Source organism: Nerophis lumbriciformis, linkage group LG25, assembly GCF_033978685.3.
Source record: "Nerophis lumbriciformis linkage group LG25, RoL_Nlum_v2.1, whole genome shotgun sequence".
NCBI lineage: Eukaryota > Metazoa > Chordata > Actinopteri > Syngnathiformes > Syngnathidae > Nerophis > Nerophis lumbriciformis.
The window spans coordinates 15736967-15753697 of NC_084572.2; the positions used below are offsets into that span (position 1 = coordinate 15736967).

A 16731-nucleotide genomic window follows, 5' to 3' on the forward strand; every position below is an offset into this window, starting at 1 on the left:
AAAATCTTTCATAGCTCAAATGCACCCTCAAGTCAAAATGATGCTGTGAAAAAGATCATTAACACAACAAAGCTGGAGGTGGCCTAAAAAGACCGTTGCACTTACATTTTAAGCTTCATTAGCTGATTTTCTCTGCAAAAATAAGTTCAAACGCGGCTGATCATTTATACATCTCGCATTTATTACCATCTTTCATTTCCACCGACGCAGACGTTTCGTACCTTCAAGGATGACTCTCTAATCTTATGTTTTGGCTCCAGGCAGACTTTCTTAATTGTAGAACGGTTCCTCCCTTTGGCAGCGCTCCACATGAAGTGCTTTCAGTCGTCAAATTAACATTTTAAGAGGGCTGTATTTATGGGTGCATTTTTTTTTTTTTTTACGACAGTGAGATTTATTTTTTATTTTTTTATTGAACCAGCTAATAAAAATGACCTTTCATAATAGAAGAATACAACGTGCACATGTACTTGTTATTCTGCGCACGGTGCACATTCAGCCGGACCCTGATTTTATATGCAGTAAAAACAATCCATTCCAAAAGACGAGAAATAAAAGTTTTGCAGGCAACCTGAAGTGGAGGTCATAAAATGCTATGAACATAACATTTTATTGTTTAAATGACAGCAGCTGTTTTAGGAATAACGACCACAGCACTTACAGTATGCCTTTTCCTGCTGCATGGTAACTATCTATTGCGAAACCTGGCTTGACTCTCTTTTGGCGCATTTTCACTAACAAAAGGCAGGCACTATTTGATGGTATAACTGGCAAGAATAAACATTAACTTAGCCTGTTACTTTACCGTACTGCTGGATTGTGCGTTATTATTATACTCCATTGCCTCTCCACTTTGCTGCAGTGCTCCGTTTTGTTGCTGCCCTCAGTCTACTCTTGGATTAAAGCACATGCATAGGTGAGATCGGCCGATATTAACTGTAAATTTGTCAATGTATTTATTTTGAGTGATGTTGACAGTTTAGCAAAAGCAACACAATATTTAAACTTGTCACTCATTCTCTTTTATTGCATACAATTATTTGAGCATAACAAAATCAATACTACTTTAAGAAGGGGAACTGGAGGGTGTGTTCCAACTATCGTGTGATCACACTCCTCAGTCTTCCCGGTAAGGTCTATTCAGGTGTACTGGAGAGGAGGTTACGCCGGATAGTCGAACCTCGGATTCAGGAGGAACAGCGTGGCTTTCGTCCTGGTCGTGGAACTGTGGACCAGTTCTATACTCTCGGCAGGGTCCTTGAGGGTGCGTGGGAGTTTGCCCAACCAGTCTACATGTGCTTTGTGGACTTGGGGAAGGCATTTGATCGTGTCCCTCGGAAAGTCCTGTGGGGAGTGCTCAGAGAGTATGGGGCATTGGACTGTCTGATTGTGGCGGTCCGCTTGTCATGTCTGTGTGATCATGTTTTGTTTTAGTAATGTTCGGTTTAAATTTTGGACTTTTTGTGCACTTTTGTTTTGTTTTGTCACCATAGCAACCATTAGTTTTCACCTGTCACGTCACGCACCTGTTTCACGTTTTGACTCACACACACCTGTCACCAATCATGTCACTGTTATTTAAGCATACCTTGTTCATCACTCGTCCTGCCTGCATTGTCATTATGTCACTCCGGTTCAGGTCTCGTTTTGACAAAAGTAAGTTTCCATGTCCATGTCCTAGTTTTTGTTTAAGATTAGCTTCACTTGCGTTTTAGGCACGCTTGCCTCTTTTTTTGTTGTTGTTGATTGTGGTCGTATTGTTTATGTTCGCGGTAGTGCATGATTTATGTTAAATAAATCCTAGCCTACCTTCACGCTGTTGTCCGTAGCCGTCTATCTTGCGTTGGAAGAACAACCCCTCTGCAAGCTGCGACCTCCACTTGACAGAATGCAGGCAGCATACGTTCTTCCGCAGACCGGCCACGAGGAGGTGATGGAGACGCACTGGCAAAAATGGAAGCCAGCCAGAAAGGCTTTTTCTCGCCAGCATAACGCGTTGTTCCCCCAAAATCTTCATCCGGACAACAAGATTCCACAACCAGCCCATTCTTCCTTCCCGCCACAGAAGACCCGTGCTGATGACGTCATCCCGCCCACTGGTGATGATGTCAGAAACCAAGATTTTTTTTTTGAGTCTATTTACACCCTCTGTCAGCCGCCCACTATGGACTTTGTTTCAAAGAAAAATCCTTTTGAGAAAATTGTCTCTAAATTTAGATTTTTTCAGACACAGTCTAAAGTGGGGGTAGGGAATAGACATTTTGGACAATTTAGTGGGGAGGAGTCTACACCCCTACACCCACCCCTAAAGAAGATTCCAGACCGCGGGGAGCGCGTCTGGTATCCGCTCCTTGAGGGGGGGGCTAGGGCTGGGAACTGTACAGGTGGGGTGACTCAGCTTCGCCATGCCAAGCCGCAACCCCCAGCTAGACCACCTCCACCTGCACCAGTAGCTCCACGACGCCAAGCTCCGGTACCAGCTCCACGACGCCAAGCTCCGGTACCAGCTCCACGACGCCAAGCTCCGGTACCAGCTCCACGACGCCAAGCTCCGGTACCAGCTCCACGACGCCAAGCTCCGGTACCAGCTCCACGACGCCAAGCTCCGGTACCAGCTCAACAAGTCCAAGACCAAGACCCTCCACGCCAAGCCCAAGACCAAGACCTTCCACGCCAAGACCCTCCACGCCAAGTGCCGCCAGTCGCAGCTCCACGACGCCAAGTGCCGCCAGTCGCAGCTCCACGACGCCAAGTGCCGCCAGTCGCAGCTCCACGACGCCAAGTGCCGCCAGTCGCAGCTCCACGACGCCAAGTGCCGCCAGTCGCAGCTCCACGACGCCAAGTGCCGCCAGTCGCAGCTCCACGACGCCAAGTGCCGCCAGTCGCAGCTCCACGACGCCAAGTGCCGCCAGTCGCAGCTCCACGACGCCAAGTGCCGCCAGTCGCAGCTTCACGACGCCAAGACCCGCCATGCCAAGACCAAGACCAAGACCCGCCATGCCAAGACCAAGACCAAGACCCGCCATGCCAAGACCAAGACCAAGACCCGCCATGCCAAGACCAAGACCCGCCATGCCAAGACCTAGACCAAGACCCGCCATGCCAAGACCAAGACCCGCCATGCCAAGACCAAGACCCGCCATGCCAAGACCTAGACCAAGACCCGCCATGCCAAGACCAAGACCCGCCATGCCAAGACCAAGACCCGCCATGCCAAGACCAAGACCCGCCATGCCAAGACCAAGACCTGCCATGCCAAGACCAAGACCCACGCCAAGACCAAGACCTATACCAAGACCCACGCCGAGCTTCGCCGCCTGACGCGCCACGCAGAGCTTCGCCACCTGACGCGCCACGCCGAGCTTCGCCGCCTGACTCACCACGCCAAGCCACGCCTGCCACGATGACGAAGCGCCTGCCTCCTCGTCGGCCACGGATATGGCCGCTACCTGGTCGCCCGCCACGCCAAGTGCGCCCACCTCCCAGTCGGCCACGAATGTGGCCATTCCCTGGGCGCCCGCCTCGCCTGCTGCAGCGGCGTTCCACTCGCCGCCGCCACCTAACTCTGCCCCGCTGGATACGGGGACACGTGGCCTGGCGACCCACCGCCATGTCGCCCTCCCATGACTCTTGTTGATATTGTTTTTGGACATCTGGGATCTGTCCGTAAGGGGGGGATTCTGTCATGTCTGTGTGATCATGTTTTGTTTTAGTAATGTTCGGTTTAAATTTTGGACTTTTTGTGCACTTTTGTTTTGTTTTGTCACCATAGCAACCATTAGTTTTCACCTGTCACGTCACGCACCTGTTTCACGTTTTGACTCACACACACCTGTCACCAATCATGTCACTGTTATTTAAGCATACCTTGTTCATCACTCGTCCTGCCTGCATTGTCATTATGTCACTCCGGTTCAGGTCTCGTTTTGACAAAAGTAAGTTTCCATGTCCATGTCCTAGTTTTTGTTTAAGATTAGCTTCACTTGCGTTTTAGGCACGCTTGCCTCTTTTTTTTTTGTTGTTGATTGTGGTTGTATTGTTTATGTTCGCGGTAGTGCATGATTTATGTTAAATAAATCCTAGCCTACCTTCACGCTGTTGTCCGTAGCCGTCTATCTTGCGTTGGAAGAACAACCCCTCAGCAAGCTGCGACCTCCACTTGACACCGCTCCCTGTATGATCAGTGTCAGAGCTTGGTTCGCATTGCCGGCAGTAAGTCGGACCCGTTTCCAGTGAGGGTTGGACTCTGCCAAGGCTGCCCTTTGTCACCGATTCTGTTCATAACTTTTATGGACAGATATTCTAGGTGCAGTCAGGGCGTTGAGGGGATCCGGTTTGGTGGCTGCAGGATTAGGTCTCTGCTTTTTGCAGATGATGTGGTCCTGATGGCTTCAACTGGCCAGGATCTTCAGCTCTCACTGGATCAGTTCGCAGCAGAGTGTGACGCAACTGGGATGAGAATCAGAAATTCCGAGTCCATGGTTCTCGCCCGGAAAAGGGTGGAGTGCCATCTCCGGGTTAGGGAGGAGACCCTTCCCCATGTGGAGGAGTTCAAGTACCTCAGAGTCTTGTTCACAAATGAGGGAAGAGTGGATCATGAGATCGACAGGCGGATCGGTGCGGCGTCTTCAGTAATGCGGACGCTGTATCGATCCGTTGTGGTAAAAAAGGAGCTGAGTCGGAAGGCAAAGCTCTCAGTTTACCGGTCGATCTACGTTCCCATCCTCACCTATGGTCATGAGCTGTGGGTTATGACCGAAAGGACAAGATCACGGGTACAAGTGGCCGAAATGAGTTTCCTCCGCCGGGTGGCGGGGCTCTCCATTAGAGATAGGGTGAGAAGCTCTGCCATCCAGGAGGAGCTCAGAGTAAAGCTGCTGCTCCTCCACATCGAGAGGAGCCAGATGAGGTGGTTTGGGCATCTGGTCAGGATCTGCCCATGTTTAGGACACGTACGACCGGTAGGAGGCCACGGGGAAGACCCAGGACGTGTTGGGAAGATTCCCGGCTGGCCTGGGAACGCCTTGGGATCCCTCGGCAGGAGCTGGACAAAGTGGCTGGGGAGAGGGAAGTCTGGGCTTCCTTGCTGAGGCTGCTGCCCCCGCGACCCGACCTCGGATAAGCGGAAGAAGATGGATGGATGGATGGATGAAAATCAATACTACGCAATAACTAAAGAAAATATAAAAATATGATCTACAACTCATGTAAATCTTTTGATTTTTGCCCTCGAAGTCCAGGGAATTGGTCCCTGAGTTTGTAAACAATAACAAAAATAACAAAACATTTTTGGGAGAAAATAAAAATATTGACCTTATCACTTTATTGACAATCATATACTGATACTACATTTGGTATCAGTATCATCCTCTCTCTATACTCTTATTGATATACCTTTTAATTTCCTGTTAATGGCTGCTTACTTTCAATGCGGATCCATCTAAACTTCTTAAAGTTTACTGAGCCCTTATTTCTAGGTTTTGCTATTAGATTAGCTATTAGCATGCCGGCTCATGGTTTCTCCCGGTGTGTAACATGTTTAGACTTGTCCTCCAGTGATAATGATTCTTGGGATACTTAGAAATGCAGTTTATTAGTCGTAATAGAGGTAATTATTAGTGACTTGACTTTGACTTTATTTCTAAAACAGGGACAGTATATACTGATGAACACACAAGTGTAAATATGCAAGATTGTAGCCAGTGACTAATTTCAATCTTTTGTCCGTGCGGCAATAATACCAAACACATAAGAACAGGACTGCACCAAACAATATCACAGGAAGGCCATATACAACAGTAATATAGTAGAAAGTACAGTAGGAAAAAATGAAACAATAAACAAAATTTCTAATGACAGACCAGCAATTAAATGACCATAGAAAGTTGGATTTAAGTGTAAGTGTGCGAAAGTGCTTGAGTGTTAAGATATACAAGAAGAGAAGTGCACAGTTCGTGTTACAAAGTGCTAATTCACATGTTTGTAAAGTGCTGGTGTAAATTACCCACACATTACCCTATTGCACTTATTTTGGACCCCCCGCCCCCCCCAAAAAAATAAAAAAATACAACCCATTCATTAAAAATACAGTTATAAATTACATACAAATACAACACATCGAGTGGGTTTCAGTATATTTAGAAAATGCACACATTACTATATTTCCAGTTGTTTCATTACAGCACATCAGAAAAGGAGTAGGAAGAATCAGAGCTTATTTAGACCTACCTCTTTTCGTATCATAGCCATTTTATCCCATTTGTTTATCCTCTATTTGTAACAGAACAGTGAATAAATAACTGAGTAAATAAATGAATATACAATAAGTAAATAAACAAATATTAAATACAAAAATAAATATTAGACATATAAATGTATACACAATAATTAAGTTCTCTTAATTAAGTAATTTATGGTTCACCTAGGAGATGAAAGAGATAATCTATTTTGTTATTAAAAGGTTTGAGATGTTTTTCATAATTCTTCTTCTTTGTACTTTGTGAACACTTGTAGTTTGAACAGTTTCTTGAACTAAATTATATTTGTACTTAATCATTCCATATTTTAATACCGCGCACTGATGTGCTAAATGTTTTAAGTGTTGGACGTGCATACAGATGTTTTAAATTCGATTTTCCTCTGAAGTTATATTTCTCCTGTTTTGTTAAGAGAATTGTTGTACATTCTTGGGTAGCAGGTTATAGTTTGCTTTGTACATAATTTTAGCTGTTTGCAAGTGCACCGAGTTGTTGAGTTTCAATATTTTGATTCAATAAATAAAGGGTTTGTATGTTCTCTACATCCAACATTATGTATTATTCTACTTGATCTTCACCGTAGTTATTTCCCCATATTTTTACACAATAACTCTAATATGGTAACACTTAGTGAGCAGTAGAGAATATGGAGTGATTTTTGATCCAGAACATAATTTGCTTTATTCATTATTGATGTGTTTCTTGCTACTTTATGTTGTATATTTTTTACATGAGGTTTCCATGGTTTCAGCTATTATTACACTCCAAAATGTGTTTTCTTTTACTCTTTCAATGTCTACTCCGTCTATTTGTATTTGTGTTTGACTTTCCCTTCTACTGTTACCGAATAACATAATTTTTGTTTTACTGAGATTCAGAGATAGTCTGTTTTTGTCAAAGCATCTTTTTAATTCGTTAATTTCTTCTGTTATTAGAATTAGCTTCTGCGTGTTCTCTCCTAAACGAAACACCACGTGTCATCTGCAAATAGTACTAACTTTAAGGCCTTTGTAACTTTACAAATGTCGTTTGTATAAAAATTTAACAATTTTGGACCCAGTATTGATCCCTGGGGTACGCCAGGTTAAGTAGCTATTTGTTTCGGTTGCAGGAGGGAGTTGTGACGGCACAGAACCACAAGGGGGAAATATTGCTCTATGTATTTATTATATATATATATATAAACAATATAATTTAATAAATAATGAACAATATAATTAATTCAACAACAAAGGAAAGGAGTGTGACAAAACCCAAAGGGTGTATGGTGTAAGACTATGTGTAGAAATTAATTGCTGAGTGTTACCAGAGTGATGAGTGAGGAAGCGGACAAATCCAAAGGGGTAAGGCAGAGAAGGTCCGTGTCCAAGCGGGAGGTCGGGATCCAAGAGGCAGTCCGGGAAGAAGGGGGAGAAACGAGGAATGACGAGACGCATAGCTCGGCACGTGGAACAAAGGCAGACTGCAGTAAGGACGACAAGGGAAAACGTGAGACCATACAAACACGACGGTGGAGAACACAGAGAGCGAAGCAAGGTTTGCATAGAGCAGGATGATTGCTTACGGGACATCAACAGAAGGTTATGTTCCGGCGCGGGATGGCAGGCTTTTGAAGGCAAGTCTGATCATCAGCTCCAGGTGTGCAGATTGCCGGCGATTGATTGCAGCTGTTCGCTGCCGCCTGTCTGTGGCGCACTTTGCGCGCGCCCGGACCATAACACTATTAACCAACAGGCAGCAATTTCAAGTTTCATTATGAGTGCAGTTTTGATTTTCGAGTAACCTCAGGGTAGATGTTTTAGAATATTAGCTCAGGGGAACGGCTCCTCATTATGTATGGAGACACATAATTATGTGTTACCTGATTGTCAGATGGACGACTAAAACAAATAGTGTCAGAACTAAAGGGCATTATTCGGCACTATCGATCACATATTTTTTCGCAACAATCAGCCCTTACTGATCGGCGGTCGATCGATCTGCAAATCCCTACATGAGACCCTCGCTCTTCTCCATTTTTGTTTTGTTAGTTTTTGTTGTAGTTTCCAACTGATGTGTTCGATGCGACATGTTTGCTATTTTGGGGAAAACCAACTGTCACAAAAAGAGACGACTAAAGACAGTTCTGTGCAGTGAAACAAACAACATTAGTAGACCGCAGACCTCAGCCAATGCCCAACATGTCCGGATTGTCATGATCCGTGGCCCGGATCATGTTTTGTTTAGGTTCTGTTAGTTTGACTCCCCTAGTTCCTGTTTTGTACACCCCTGGGTGTGTTTTGGTTACCATGGGTGCTGATTGGGTTCACCTGCCTCTGATTAGTGTTCGGCACGCTCACCTGCTGCCGGGCACTAATCAGAGAGCTACTTATTCACGTTGTGTGCCACACTCGGTTATTCCTGTTTCTCGATTCCTGATTCCTGTGCTAAATTTTTGCCTTAGCTTCCCGTGCGATCGGCACGCTTTCTTTTTGTTTGTTTCCTGTCTTTTTTTATGTCGTATGATTTATGAGAAATAAATCATATCCTACCTGCACGCTTCTTCAGGAGTTTCCAATCTGCATCGTGGGAGAACGACCCCCGCATAAAAATGCGACCTCGACGTGACACGGATTTGGTATAAAAAAAATACTATACAGTATCTGGTTGATTTATCCAATTACTTGATTGTTTAAAAAATATTTTTTCTCTCTCTGAATGTTCTGAACTCCTATGCAGTGTTGTTTTGAGCAGAATAATGCATACATGTAAATTAGTTAAGACTCAATTAACAGCACCTCTCCTGGTTGCAACCATCAAGCGCACAAACTGTTGCCTCACTTGCTTAAAAATTTGCTTTTTAATTGATTCCACACCGTCGACACCTTTAGACTTTATTGGCCACTTCTGGCTGGAAAAGAGTTTGTAACATGATAATAAGTAGCGTGACAAGGGTGACAGATCTAGGGGAGAAGGCAACAGGAGCTGGGTTGGGAGGACGGTGTGTCTTTTACATGATGCCGGATTAAGTTTAATTGGACAGTTACCGTGAAAGATCAAAATCAGACATTCACACCGTGAGGAATGCACGCTCACAAAAACGTACAATGGTCGCCACTATATCCCGGCCCAGTGGGAGGGATTACTAGGATGGCTCTGTCCGCCACTGTCACGTCTGCTGTGCAGCTGTTGTACTGTCATGGCCGAGGTGCCAATCTGTGTGTGTGTGATCATACGTGACAGTGTGTGTGTGTTTAGTGTTCTCCCGAGGCACAGGGAGCTCCGCTATCTGATGCAGAGACACACAATCCTTCCTTGCCGCTAACCAGTATCATCTGGTTTCACTATCCCACTCAATAAATACCTAATAACCAATTTCTCACCTCATTTAACTCACACTGATGCATGCCAGTCAGTGCAGTCATTGGCAGTCATCCAAATAACAACACATCGGTGAGCCAGCTCTCAAAGTTTCGGCCCTTAGGAGCAAAATCAATAGTGTTGTGTTTATATTTTGATCCACTATGGACTGGACTTTCACAATTTTATGTCAGACCCACTCAAGGGTTGGGGGGGTCACCCACATATGCGGTCCTCTCCAAGGTTTCTCATAGTCATTCACATCGACGTCCCATTGGGGTTGTGAGTTTTTCCTTGCCCTTATGTGGGCTCTGTACCGCGGATGTTGTTGTGGCTTGTGCAGCCCTTTGAGACACTTGTGATTTAGGGCTATATAAATGAACTTTGATTGATTGATTTTTGTTCAGTGTATGTATATATTTATATGTGTATATCTATATATGTTCAGTAATGCGAACGCTGTATTGATCCGTTGTGGTGAAGAAGGAGCTGAGCTGGAAGGCAAAGCTCTCAATTTACCGGTCGATCTATGTTCCCATCCTCACCTATGGTCATGAGCTTTGGGTTATAACTGAAAGGACAAGATCACGGGTACAAGCGGCCGGAATTAGTTTCCTCCGCCGGGTGGCGGGTCTCTCCCTTAGAGATAGGGTGAGAAGCTCGGTCATCCGGGAGGAACTCAGAGTAAAGCTGCTGCTCCTCCACATTGAAAGGAGCCAGATGAGGTGGTTCAAGCATCTGCTCAGAATGCCACCCGAACGCCTCCCTAGGGAGGTGTTTAGGGCACGTCCGACCGGTAGGAGGCCACGGGGAAGACCCAGGACACGTTGGGAAGACTATGTCTCCCGGCTGGCCTGGGAACGCCTCGGCATCCCCCGGGAAGAGATGGACGAAGTGGCTGGGGAGAGGAAAGTCTGGGCTTCCCTGCTTAGGCTGCTGCCCCCGCGACCCGACCTCGGATAAGCGGAAGAAGATGGATGGATGGATGTTTTAGTAACACTCTTAATGTATGACTCAAATGAGAGTTGGGTCGAAGATAATACCCAGATTCTTTACCGAGTCGGATGACTACATGCTGTATCTAGAGGTCCAAATCTAAAGAATAATGTACAGGCATATCCCGGGCAGCTAAGTGGGGGTATGGGGACCTGTGTCTAATATCAGCTGATATGGAGACCGGGCAAGCCAAGGACTGATTGTGTGAACCGCTCGCCAGGGATGATTTTACTGTTCTATTGATGCTTACTGCAAAAAATAAAGTGGCGGGACCGAGTTTATTTATTTCTGCTTCTCTGTAAGGACAGAATAAACGTTCTGTGGTTCACTTTATATATTACTTTCCTTATCATGCGATTATGCGCAGATTCGTGATATCTCGTAAAAGTCTTTGCTATTTCGCTGTACGATGAAGACGCAACAGAACGGCGGTGGGGATTGTCAGACAGCAGATGGCGGCGCCCTTCCGCGGTGGAACCGGTCCGCGGCAGTGCCGCATTCAGTGAACGTTCGGGGTTAGTCTCCGTTCAGACTAGTGCGGTCAATTCGGCGTGGCTTTTGCAAAGCTGAAATAGTAATACTAAAATAATGTGTGTTTAATCACAACAATTATCACATTAATCAATTATCTAAAAAGATCCACTCGACGTCCATTGCACCGGTCGCCCTGGATGGCAGAGGGAGGGTGTTCCCACATCTGCGGTCTCCTCCAAGGTTTCTCATTGTATCCCATTGGGTTGAGTTTTTCCTTGCCCTGATGTGGGATCTGAGCCGAGGATGTCGTTGTGGCTTGTGCAGCCCTTTGAGACACTTGTGATTTAGGGCTCTATAAATAAACTTCGATTGATTGATGAGATTAGTCACGCAATTAATTTTGACCGCACATGCTTCCATACCTTCACCGCCGATAGTTACCTGAACTATATGGACAATAACATTGCATTTGTGACTAAATATTTTTATTTTTTTTAATTTATTTGAATCATACAAGCAAGTAATAACCTGCGATTAATAATGATTAATCCAAGTTCCAAAGCGTGATTAATCTGAATAAACAAAATAGCAACAAATTGTAAAAATAAATTGCTTTCCCCAATGAACACCTTACTTCTAATAGTAAATGTCCCCAGCCTTTATACAGGGAAATACAATTTTTACTAATTCTCATCTGAACTTATTGCATTATTTCATTTTTAATTCTAAGAAAAACGCATATGTTTGTATGTGTTTTTCTTTTCATATTTTGAACGTGAAGGACCAATAAAGATGTGTTATTGTATCGTAGACAGCAGAAGACTCAGGAGGAAGCGAAGCGGTTTGACAAAAACAAAGGAAAACATTGCATTTCCATAGAAGGCAAAATGATATGGTAACTTAACAAAATGTACCTCAAAAAATCAGTCTTTCAGGGAGGAGCGGATGCCTCGGATGTATTATATTATCTTAGGGGAGGCTCACTGTGCAACACTTTGAAAAGCCCTGACGTTAATTCATTGAATATTGTAAGCATCGACGTAGCAACTGCTAAAACAAAAACATTGAATTTGAAATACTGTTAAGTGTCGATGTTAGTGCCTGACCCTGCATCTTGATACCTTTTTTACTCCTCAAGAGTGAGTACACAATCCATGTTTTCCCTCTCAGATGTGATGCTGAGCCTCAGGGCTGTATGATGGGTTTCCATGGTAACATGTATTTGTTCCACGTCCCCACAGGAAAGCGGCATAGTGGCAGCCTTCGCTCCTCATCCTTGTCCTGAGTGGACGCTCCCATGGGACAGCTTACCAGAGGCCATCAACCCCGCTGAAGGTAGTCTAAGATTAATGCTTGTATGTCTTCACTGAATGATTAACTACAAACCCCGTTTCCATATGAGTTGGGAAATTGTGTTAGATGTAAATATAAACGGAATACAATGATTTGCAAATCCTTTTCAAGCCGTATTCAATTGAATGCACCACAAAGACAAGATATTTGATGTTCAAACTCATAAACTTTATTTTTTTTTTGCAAATAATAATTAACTTAGAATTTCATGGCTGCAACACGTGCCAAAGTAGTTGGGAAAGGGCATGTTCACCACTGTGTTACATCACCTTTTCTTTTAACAACACTCAATAAACGATTGGTAACTGAGGAAACTAATTGTTGAAGCTTTGAAAGTGGAATTTTTTCCCATTCTTGTTTTATGTAGAGCTTCAGTCGTTCAACAGTCCGGGGTCTGCGCTGTCGTATTTTACGCTTCATAATGCGCCACACATTTTCAATGGGAGACAGGTTTGGACTGCAGGCGGACCAGGAACACCCGCACTCTTTTTTTACGAAGCCACGCTGTTGTAACACGTGCTGAATGTGGCTTAGCATTGTCTTGCTGAAATAAGCAGGGGCGTCCATGAAAAAGACGGCGCTTAGATGGCAGCATATGTTGTTCCAAAACCTGTATGTACCTTTCAGCACGGTGCCTTCACGGATGTGTACGTTACCCATGCCTTGGGCACTAATGCACCCCCATACCATCACAGATGCTGGCTTTTGAACTTTGCGTCGATAACAGTCTGGATGGTTCGCTTCCCCTTTGGTCCGGATGACACGATGTCGAATATTTCCAAAAACAATTTGAAATGTGGACTCGTCAGACCGCAGAACACTTTTCCACTTTGCATCAGTCCATCTTAGATGATCTCAGGCCCAGAGAAGCCGGCGGCGTTTCTGGATGTTGTTGATAAATGGCTTTCGCTTTGCATAGTAGAGCTTTAAATTGCACTTACAGATGTAGCGACAAACTGTATTTAGTGACAGTGGTTTTCTGAAGTGTTCCTGAGCCCATGTGGTAATATCCTTTAGAGATTGATGTCGGTTTTTGATACAATGCCGTCTGAGGGATCGAAGGTCACGGTCATTCAATGTTGGTTTCCGGCCATGCCGCTTACGTGGAGTGATTTCTCCAGATTCTCTGAACCTTTTGATGATATTATGGACCGTAGATGTTGAGATCCCTAAATTTCTTGCAATTGCACTTTGAGAAACGTTGTTCTTAAACTGTTTGACTATTTGCTCACGCAGTTGTGGGCAAAGGGGTGTACCTCGCCCCATCCTTTCTTGTGAAAGACTGAGTATTTTTTGGGAAGCTGTTTTTATACCCAATCATGGCACCCACCTGTTCCCAATTAGCCTGCACACCTGTGGGATGTTCCAAATAAGTGTTTGATGAGCATTCCTCAACTTTATCAGTATTTATTTCCACCTTTCCCAACTTCTTTGTCACGTGTTGCTGGCATCAAATTCTAAAGTTAATGATTATTTGCAAAAAAAAAAAGTTTATCAGTTTGAACATCAAATATGTTGCCTTTGTAGCATATTCAACTGAATATGGGTTGAAAATGATTTGCAAATCATTGTATTCCGTTTATATTTACATCTAACACAATTTCCCAACTCTTATGGAAACGGGGTTTGTATGACGTAAGGCAGGGGTCACCAACGCGGTGCCCGCGGGCACCAGGTAGCCCGTAAGGACCAGATGAGTAGCCCGCTGGCCTGTTGTAAAAATAGCTCAAATAGCAGCACTTACCAGTGAGCTGCCTCTTTTTTTTAATTTTATTTATTTACTAGCAAGCTGGTCTCGCTTTGCTCGACATTTTTAATTCTAAGAGAGACAAAACTCAAATAAAATTTGAAAATCCAAGAAAATATTTTAAAGACTTGGTCTACACTAACTGACAAAGAAACAGATAACAGATTTGGTGTCCAGTTCAAAGTGTGACATGATTCATTTAAACATTTGCGAGTTGACTTTTGTATTTTACATGAGTTATTATTTGTACAAACATGGTGCAAAGTAATTCATGATTTGTTAAAAAATGTTAGTGGCTAGCTAGTTAAAATGGGATATTGTGATTTCACAAGACTGTCTTAGAAGTGATCATTTGAAAATGTTCAATTTGAAAAATGTGCACTTAGAGAAAATATAAAAATAAAGTGTTGCATATTGATATTTATCTGTTTCTATATATACCGGTATTTATTGTGAGAAATCATTAAGATGATCAGTGTTTCCACAAATATAACTATAATTAATTATTAATAATAACATAGAGTTAAAGGTAAATTGAGCAAATTGGCTATTTCTGGCAATTTATTTAAGTGTGTATCAAACTGGTAGCCCCTGCGATGAGGTGGCGACTTGTCCAGGGTGTACCCCGCCTTCCGCCCGATTGTAGCTGAGATAGGCTCCAGCACCCCCCGCGACCCCAAAGGGAATAAGCGGTAGAAAATGGATGGATGGAAACTGGTAGCCCTTTGCATTAATCAGTACCCAAGAAGTAGCTCTTGGTTTCAAAAAGGTTGGTGACCCCTGACGTAAGGGAAAGAGTAGCATGAACTTCCTGCAGTGTTTGTAACAATTACACGTACGTTCAACAACGATTTGAAAAAGTGCCGCAATGCATCCTGGGAAGTGGGATGACAACCAAGTGGAGTTGACTACCAAGCACACTTTGTAAATACAGTTATATGTTTGTGAGGGCATAGTCATTTGTTTTAGTACATACTGTAATAGTAGTCGTAGTTTGCTTATGCTGTGTCAATTTACCATTCCAAGTTGTGATTGATTATTTAAGGATGTTCCAATTATTGATCCATTGTCTGTTTGATCTATGTTGTCTAGCCAATCGATGGCAAACGCTTGCAAATGAAGGAGTGTTTTCTTCAAGTAAAAAGCGGTGGCTCGAACCCAGTGGCGGACGCTGGTCTCTCAAGGAGGGGAAGCTCAATTTCGGCCTACATCATAAAATGTGTTGGTTTATTTATACGTAAATTCTACCCTCCGTTCCTTTTTAAGAAAGTGATCTGTAACCCTGTCGTACCAAGAAGGCGTCTTTTCCAGAGATTTGACAAGTGTCCTCTCAATGGTCAGCAAAGCTAGGCTGCTTAAACGGCCTTGGCCCATGGTGTTGCAGGTGTAAGACTTGAGCCGCTTTAAACGCTTTAAACTCTCTACACCTGCAGATGTAGCTCCAATTGTTGCCACTAATGACAATGGTTTGTACACCAGTGTGCATTATAAATGTATGTTTGTTGTTCAATAAAAAAAAAAAACACAAAAAAAACATTAAAATGACCTGCCATTATGTGCAGCTTGCGAGCGAGCTAGGACTGGCGCGAGGCTAGTGCGACGTGTGTCCGCCTGTGAGTGCTTTGAGACGGTGGAGGGGCTCAGCAGCACCCGCTGCTCGGTGGGGACAGAAACTGCAGAGTGAAAGAAGTCAGTCTCCAAACACAAAAAAACACCAGAAATAGAAGCTCTATTTTTCGCTAGTCGTTTTTAACAAAGAAAATGTCACTAAGAGGATCAGGAAAGTCGCTGGTTCAACTTAGAACAACAGAATTAATATTGAAAAATGCTCCCACGAACGTTTACAACACAAGATCGCTGATTCGCTAATTTCCCTGTCAATCAAAAAGGGAATCAGCCTTAGACAGATCATCCAATCATCATGCAGAAGTTGAGCGTCCGGGCCAACCGAGGCCGGCCCACTGCCCTACAGACCCCCAGAGACGCTGAGTGTCTGATGGAGGGGACAAAGCCCAACATTTATCCAACGACTCGTCTCGTTTCGCTGCACTGTAAGCTTCCCCATGGAACTCTGTGGACGGCCAACGTCTACACTGTTTAAAGCAGTGTTTTTCAACCACTGTGCCGATGTAATTTCACATATTTGGGTTAAAAATATTTTTTGCCAACCACTAATTATAATCTGCAAATTATGTGCCGTTGTTGTGTGTCGGTGCTGTCTAGAGCTCGGCAGCGTAACCGTGTAATACTCTTCCGTATCAGTAGGTGGGAGCCGGTAGTTAATTGCTTTGTAGATGTCTGGAACACGTTGTGTGAGACGACAAGGGTTTGTCGTCGTATCTAATGCTTAAACCAAAAATAAACAAAAGGTGAGTGCCTCTAAGAAAAGGCATTGAAGCTTAGGGAAGGCTATGCGGAACGAAACTAAAACCTAACTGGCTACAAAGTAAACAAAAACAGAATGCTGGACGACAACAAAGACTTACTGTGAAGCCCAGACGGCGTCCACAAAGTACACCCGAACATGACATGACAATCACCAATGTCCCCACAAAGAAGGATGAA

General features: G+C 44.0%; 1 protein-coding gene across 3 annotated transcripts in view; it reads left to right on the forward strand.

The window, feature by feature from the left end:
- gstcd (glutathione S-transferase, C-terminal domain containing) overlaps nucleotides 1-16731 on the forward strand; it is a 131525-nt gene that overhangs the window by 18468 nt on the left and 96326 nt on the right. For all 3 annotated transcript variants that reach the window (XM_061983883.2, XM_061983884.1, XM_061983881.2), the window contains exon 6: nucleotides 12308-12401. In XM_061983883.2, the coding sequence (XP_061839867.1) occupies nucleotides 12308-12401 (94 nt within the window). The remainder of the gene's footprint in view (nucleotides 1-12307; nucleotides 12402-16731) is intronic.